Below are 8,417 nucleotides of genomic sequence, written 5' to 3' on the forward strand. Positions count from 1 at the left end.
ATTGAGCAAACAGATTGTTGAAAAGACATGGTTAAGAATGCAATCGGTAAGAGTGCCAACTGTATGACAAAATACCATCATAGCTGAGTGGGTGAAAGAAGTGCAAAAAAATTGGTTGCAATTTGAGGTAGCTTACTACAAACAAACACAGGAGATCTTCCAAGAGCTAAGAGAATGCTCCACCATCCAAATAAATCCTAAGTTACCGGTACTTCACATTTTCCCCACGAATCCGGATGCGGTGCGTATCGGATTCGGATTCGCCCTGGAATCCCTGTGGATTTGGACAGGGTACCGATTTTTTCCCCCTGAAACGTATCCGATATTTGACTCACGAATCCCGACGCATCCGGTGTAGACGTGGCGATTCCATACGGTTTTTTTGACGAATCCGCATCATTCACAAATTTCGAGGGTTTTTTCACGGGTCGAATATGTCGTTTAACATTTAAAACCCTAAAGCAAAGGCAAAAATAAAAAATTGTGAAACCATTCCACGCCACGCATGGTGAAAAAGGAAAACCGAAAAATCGCGAAAGTTTGAAACCATTAACGCGTGACGGCACAGGGGTTTGAGGAGGCGCCACGGCAGGAGGGCGACGCAAACACAGAGGACGGGAGGCACGCGACGACGGCGGGAGGCGCCACGGCAGGAGGGCGACGGCACGGCAGGACGGGAGGCGCGCGACGACGGCGGGAGGCGCCACGGCAGGAGGGCTTCGGCATCAAGTTTGAAATTAATTTTTTTATTATAGTTTGCTATAGTTTGTTAAATTTTATTATAGTTAAAAAAATTTATTAGTTTGTTAAATTTTAATATTTATTCTAGTTTTTCTTTTGTTTAATAGTTTGCTAATTAAATTGTTTGTTAAATGAAAACAAACAATCTAATAAAAATATAATTTTTCATTAGATTGTTTGTTTTCATTTAACAAACAATTTACAAACTATTAAATAAAGTTAAACTATAATAATTTTTTTTAAAAACTACTCATATTTAAAATATTAAAAATAATAATAATTTAATAATAGGTATATTTTAATATTTTTTAAAAACCTAATAACTTTCATAATTATAATAATTTCACTTTTATTTTAAATAAATTATTAAATTTAATTTTATATATTTAACATTTATAATCTATTGTTTAATATTAAATATTAATTTATTTTTTTTAAATTTGTTGTAGAAATTATAATGGCAACGACTACTAGCTCTACTCCTCAAAGCTCTACTCCTCAACGGACTTTCAAAACTGACCCAAATTCACCTTTATGGAAATATGTCAAAATAATAGACCAAGTAAAAGGTGGTGGAACATTTTTATGGATATGCAACTTCTGTAGTACGAAAAAAACTAGCTCCTACAGTCGTGTCAAAGCCCATTTTTGTGCCATTCCCCAACAAGGAATCAAACCATGTCTAGGAAAGAATGGAAATGGGATGTCACCTCAAGAAATAGCAGGATATATTAGAGAGCAAGAGGAAGCAGATGCAAGAGTTGGTCGTGCCTCAAACCATCCTTTGTTGACAGGAAGAGGAAGTAAATCAAAGAGGCCCCCTACTTCTCCATCTTATAGCGATTTTCCTAATATCGTGGTAGAGAGCCACCCATTCTTGGACCCATTTAGTGAAGAACCTGTTATTGTGAAGAGAAGCAGGGGACCATTAGAGAGAGCATTTAAGAATGATGCTAGAGAGATTGCAGATCAATCCGTTGGAAGATGTCTATATGCAAACGGTTTGTCATTTAATGTGGTACGATCACCATATTGGCAGGATATGTTGAAAAAGGTAAATGAGGCTCCACAAGGGTACACAGGGCCAGGTTATGAGAAGGTGCATAGCACCTTACTAGCAAAGGAGGTAAAAAACATAGACAATGCATTGGCTCCCATTAGAAATTCATGGAAACAAACAGGGGTGTCCATCATTTCAGATGGATGGAAGGATACCAAAAATCGGCCATTAATTAATGTAATTGCAGTGTGCCCTAAAGGGGCAATGTTTCTGAAAGCTGTGGATTGTGAGGGACAGGTGAAGGATGCACAATTTATTGCTAACATCCTTATACAATGCATTCAGGATGTGGGACCTCAAAATGTTGTCCAAGTAATAACGGACAATGCAAAGAATTGTAGAGCTACAGGTATGTTGATTGAGACACGGTTTGAACACATATTTTGGACACCTTGTGCTGTCCACTCTCTCAACCTCATGCTAGAAAAGATAGGCAGGAAAATAGATTGGATCAAACAAATTTATGTTGAGGCTGAAGAGATCCAAATGTTCATCACAAACCATAACATGTCACAGGCCATTTTCAGATCATTTTCACAGTTGGAGTTGCTAAAGGTAATTGAAACACTTCAATTTTTAAAATCTACATTTCACTTTGATGGTTACTTAATTTTTTTTTTTTAATCATGTCTTCTTTGTATTCTAATTTTTATTTTTAATTTTTGAATAGGTTGCCGAGACCCGATTTGCATCCAACACAATCGTCTTGAGGCGACTTGTGAAGGTGCGACAGCCACTTGCTAGCATGGTAATTAGTCAAAGTTGGTCCCTATGGAGGCAATCCAATACTGAAAGGGCAGCAAATGTAAAGCGCATGATCCTAGATGACACTTGGTGGGATCGAGTGGAATATCTTTTGAGTTTCACTGAGCCCATCATGAGTATGATCCGTTATACTGACATGGATCACCCATGTTTGGGAGAGGTATATGATGGCATTGACTCGATGATTGAGAAAATGAAAGCCATCATCAATGCAAAAGAGCAAGATCCCGAAGAAACTTTCTTCAAAGAGGTTCAATCAATTTGTGTTGAGCGGTGGAACAAAATGACCACCCCACTACATCTTCTTGCATTTGCATTGACTCCCAAATTTTATAGTGATGAAATGCTTGCTAAGCCATCAAGGGTACCACCATATAGAGATTCAGAAGTCAGTGAAGGGCGTAGGACAGCACTTACTAAACTCTTCCCAGATTCTGAAATGGAGGATTTAATGACAAGTGAGTTTGCTGATTTTGTAGCCTCCAATGGTCAAAGTGTTTCCGCTCTCCGTGACAAGTATAAAAAGGATTCTCATGCTTGGTGGTACCTCAATGGCCATACATCACCAAACCTTCAAACTCTTGCAATCAAAGTTTTATCGCAAGTAAGTTTCTTAATTTTTATTGCTCTCTAAATTTAGATTTTTTACTATTTTATAATTGTCACCCTCTCACTTTGTGTCAATTATTCAATAGGTTGCTAGTTCCTCTTCATCTGAGCGAAATTGGAACACATACTCCTTTATCCACTCAGTGAAACGCAACCGACTGGCAGCAAGTAAGGCAGAAGAGCTCGTTTATGTGCATTCAAACTTGCACCTTCTTACTCATAAACAAAATGAGTATAAGGATGGAAGCACAAAGTTTTGGGATGTAGATCCAGAGCGAACTGATTTGGATTTTTCAGCTGCCACACAATCTTTACTTTCTGGGGAGTCTGATAGCCAATGTGCTGCTAGTGCAAGTGGCAGTGAGGCTGCATGTGGTTCCAGTACTCTACCTACATCATCTAATGTCAATGATGATGTTGATCTTGATCTTCCTAGTGGCCCATATGATGCTATTGCTGATTATTAGTTGTGTTATTTTATTGTTGAACGGTTGAGCCAGTGAACAATGAATTCGATATCTATCATAACATTCAAAGTTTGTAATTTTGTTATAGACTTATAGTTATATCAATATGAATCATATATGATAGTTCCAAGTTTTGTTTAGCATATGGATGATATGTGGGATTCTAAATTTAATTTTTGTTTCTACTTATTAGAGTGTATATATGTATATATTTATGATTTTTACATTTTTTTGTACGGACATACCCAAGCCCCCCCTAAAAAAAATGCCGTACCAGCGTACCGTACCCACGTACCCGTACCCGTACCGGCAACTTAGGTATTACCGTATTAACAAGGATTCTAGGGGCTGGAGACATTTTAACAAGGTTGGAAGCACGGCATCTAAAAGCTTGACAGTAGGATGAAAACCCCGTATGATTCCCTTGAAAGGAAGAAATTCCTGCCAAGTAGTATGTTATCCACTCACTTTTTGATGGGTTTGAAGTTTGAACCCTTAAAAAGGCACTATGTTGAACTGGAGGACTCAACGATTATGGAAGTTGAATATGCCCTTGATTTTCCTTATCAATAGATCCATCCCAGTCTTGCACCACATGATCTCATTCTCTGAGAAACATGGTGGAGAGAATAGGCAAAAAGAAATCAAAGAGATGTGAGAATAATCTATGTAAGACAACTGAGGAACTCAGAAGCTCAAAGAGCCTCTGGTGATTGTGCATTCAGCAAGAAGAAGAATGGATTGGGTGCCCCGTTGGCTCATTGGGTGACCTTGCAAACCTAAATTTGAGGCATAGATGCAGTTGGGGGAGCCTAGAGAACAGGAAGAATCTATTCAGAAAACTCTGAACAGTCGCCATAGACCAGAATGGTGCTTTTCCAGCTTGGATTGCTAGCAGACAACTGGTAAGGTCCCGATGACGGGTCTCTCTTTGGTTGCAGCTCACTCGAATCTAGTTCAAGCAGGAAGGATGTAACCAATGGAGAAAGGAGGATGGATAGCTTTTGGCATAGGTAAGACGAGTTACAACAATAGATGAAAACTTATCTGCTAGTCAAACTGTACAAGGAGAATCCATTTTCTTCTGCCTCCCTCATTGCGGACTGAAGTGAAACTTCGGTGATGGTCATCCCTCATGTTATGGTCAAAGGCAGTTTTATTGTTTAGTCTGATATGTCACCATTTTTTCTAAGATGGCACGAAATTCTATGTATGCACCACTTTGAGGCTACCTAACTGTAGTTATAATTTAAATTGTAGTTCCATGTGATAGATTTTGGGACATTCTTACTTGGCCACTTCGCAGAAGCAGGACAGCATTACTTAAAGATAAACAAGCTTAAAGGTAATGCAAGATGGAAATGGTACCATTTTCGACCGTAACTTGGAGAAAATGATAGTATTATTGCTGCTTCTGCTACTACTGGTGAATAATCAACATTGACTGTGATCTTTTATTTAGTTACGAATTTTTCATTTTCATTCTACTTTATAGTTCATCATTGGAGACATGTAAACTCGATCCACTCTAAGCACCCTGAACTTTTACAGTCTCATTGACATTTAAGGTCATTTTCATGTTAGACTTTGTCGTTTTTTCTGCCCGGTGATTTAGTCTCTGAGCCCTATGAACACTAGCTTTAAATAGCAATCATAACATATTGAAAATTGTATAAATTACAAGAGCAAAAATGTGAACTTGTTTTTCTTGATACTTGTATTTTGTTGGTCTTCTTCGTTAATATTATTTTCTTATTTGTTTTGGATGGAGTGTCATACTCTGCCATTAACATTCGAATGAAGGTTTTACAAAAAAATACAATTAATAGAAACAAAAAATCCACCAACCTCAACAGCCTGGGGTGAAGGTGTACTGAGAAGCCCAGCAATCTGATCTGCATATTTGAGCTCTAAATCCGAATCATACCTGCCTTCCATTTCAGCCTTCAACAAGTTCTCCCTCTTCCAGGAACGCTTAAATTCTGTTCAAACTAAGCAATGGTCAATAATTTCATGTTTCAAGACTTTTTAACCACGCATTTATAACGCAAATTTGCTGGTAAAAATAAAAAGATCAGATGGAGCCTACCTATACAACAGGGTTTAATCAGGGTTTAATATGATTGAAATTAAATGTAACCTGAACACTACACAGAGTCCATAAAAAACAAATCAGATTCAGTAATAAGGGCGGGACAGGTTACGGGAATGACACGTATTGTGCCCGAAATAAATTTGGCGGCTTGCAGGCTTCAAAGAGAAGTAAATGGAGAGGTTGGGTTATTAGTGCATTAATCAAAGTTTAGTTTTGTTCATTTGAGTATATAGTTTTAAATCTTAAATTTTAATTTTAAATGTTTTAAAATTCAGGCTTTCTAATTAATATATCAATTTATCTAAATTTATATTCAATAATAATTGAGGTAATTAATATATCAATTTATCTAAATTTATATTCAATAATAATTGAGGTAAACAGATGTAATTGATATTTAAAGTGAATGTTCATATGATAGATGTAATTTATATTTGTTTTTAAAAAAATCATATAAATTTGAATTATAATAAGTGAGACTTAAACTTTGTAATTTGAATTTGAATTTGTAATGGTATGAGTTGACAATTAAAATATTTGAAGGTTTTTTTGACTATTTTTATTTCCATCTTTTGGCCTCTAGAAATGTCGATTCAATTATTTAAATTTGTGATTATATTTAGCTATGTGCAAAGGAGGAAAATAGGAATAAAATAAGAATACAAGGTTAAAAGACAATCTAAGCAATCAAATATGAAGTAAAGACAATAAACTATTTAATACAATTCAATATATACATCCATTAAAAGTTGCCTAAGTTTTTTGGTTTTCTCTTTAAGGGTGCATCAACATTAAAGAATATCATGAGAACAAAATCATTGCTTGTGCATAGAAGCCATAGTTGATACTAAAAAATCAAAGTTAATACAAAGTATGTCTTTGTAACACAATTAAACAAGCAATCAAATACAAAGAAAAGACAATAAACTACATAATGCAATTCAATACATCGAATAATTAATAATTTATTAATATGTTGAAATTGATGACTTATTTGAAACATAGTGTAACAATTGTCGCTCGATTCGTCCACTCAAAGTTGCCTAAGTTTTTTGGTTTTCTCTTTAAGAGCACATGAATAGTGAAGGACATCATGAGAATAAAATCATTGTTTGTGCATAAAGACCATAGTCAATATAGAAAATAAAGAAAGATAACAATAATTAGAGTTAATACAAAGCATATCGTTGTTACACAATTAAACACCCTAAATAACAAATGATCCTAATCACTGTCATTCCAATTCTGTGAACATCATAGTTAAATTGTAATCATTAAATTCCTAATGCAAACATCTTATCATATGGTTCATTGTAATCTCAAAACAGTCCCATGGAGAAATGCTTTCATTATCTCAATTATCATTTAAAACATTTCAAAGGATCTAAAATATTTTTAAATGATCATTGATCATCTTATTTTTGTTTGAAAATAAACAAAATTAATTTAGATTTGTGTGTTATTATTTTCTCCATGTGACATATAATAAGATCTATTTTATTTCAAGTGCCTACACTACAACCTTCAAGAAGTCAAATTTGCATGATGAATTGTCATTCCTACATAGTTTAATGTGGGAGGAAATTAATAATCATGTAACGATTTATCCCTAAATAAACTTCTAACCTACAAAGCCATGTGGACTTCTACTCACCTTTTATTTGTCAATATATTCATCCATTTTGCTAAATCAATCACAAAAAATGTATGGATTACGACATCTTCATAAGTTATTATATTCTTTAACTATGTCATATATCTAGTTATACATTAACTCGTGTTAGTATTCTATTAACACAACAATTTTGTAAACTATAAACACCACTAACTAATAATGATTATGTTATCTTTTCCAGGTATATTTATACTAACTCCTAAAATGAACACATCAAGTTTTTTACTAAAATAATGCATATTACTTCTATAAACTAAATGCATATCTATTCCAAAATCAACTACTTTAAACCTAAAAAGTTTCAATGCTACAACTCTCATTAAGTATTTTTGTAACTATAATTCTAAATTAACACTTTCGATATTTTAATGGATCAATATTAAACAAAATTAGGATTTAGTGAAGGGGTAGAGAGACTCTCAAACTAGTTATACACCTAGGCACCAAACATATCCAAAATTGTGCATGGCACCTTTAAAACATTCAAGTAAACCTTTGAATAAATATGATTTTCTCATGGTAGAACATGATCAATGTTAAAGGAGAACATAATTAGAAGTATTTGTGCAAACCACATGAATCCAACAGTTAGAAAAAAAAAAAAAATGGACTTGAGTAATTTCTGATAAGTTTTAATTTTTTTCAAACAAATGTAAAACTAATAACTTTGCATCAATATGTGAACATTATAATCATCTAGATAATACATATTATTTTTAATCTATGTGTTATTTCATCTGTCATACCAAAACCTATTAATTCTAGCTAAGGAATATGAATGATCTTCTACCATGAATGATCAACCAAAGATGGAGTTTGTACCATGTTATATCTAAGAAAAAATTCAATTGAACATAAAGATCAAACAAAATAATTCTGATCTTTACTTACCAAGCAAGAGATATCCTTTGTTGAATGGATTTACTCGTGGATATGAGTGATGTAGTATGAGCAATGTAATTTCTCATTAGATACTTCAAGGTATTAATAGCATGTACTTGTATG

General features: G+C 34.4%; 1 protein-coding gene across 1 annotated transcript in view; it reads right to left on the reverse strand.

The window, feature by feature from the left end:
* The window catches only part of LOC131063587 (histone-lysine N-methyltransferase ATXR2), a 218,216-nt gene extending 212,284 nt beyond the window's left edge, over positions 1 to 5,932 (reverse strand). The window contains exons 1-2 of the mRNA XM_057997450.2: positions 5,732 to 5,932; positions 5,491 to 5,624 (exon numbers count right to left, since the gene is read on the reverse strand). Coding sequence (XP_057853433.2) covers positions 5,491 to 5,580 — 90 coding nt within the window. The 5' untranslated portion in view covers positions 5,581 to 5,624; positions 5,732 to 5,932. The remainder of the gene's footprint in view (positions 1 to 5,490; positions 5,625 to 5,731) is intronic.
* Between the last annotated feature and the right edge of the window lie 2,485 nt (positions 5,933 to 8,417).

Source organism: Cryptomeria japonica, chromosome 4, assembly GCF_030272615.1.
Source record: "Cryptomeria japonica chromosome 4, Sugi_1.0, whole genome shotgun sequence".
NCBI classification, from domain to species: domain Eukaryota; kingdom Viridiplantae; phylum Streptophyta; class Pinopsida; order Cupressales; family Cupressaceae; genus Cryptomeria; species Cryptomeria japonica.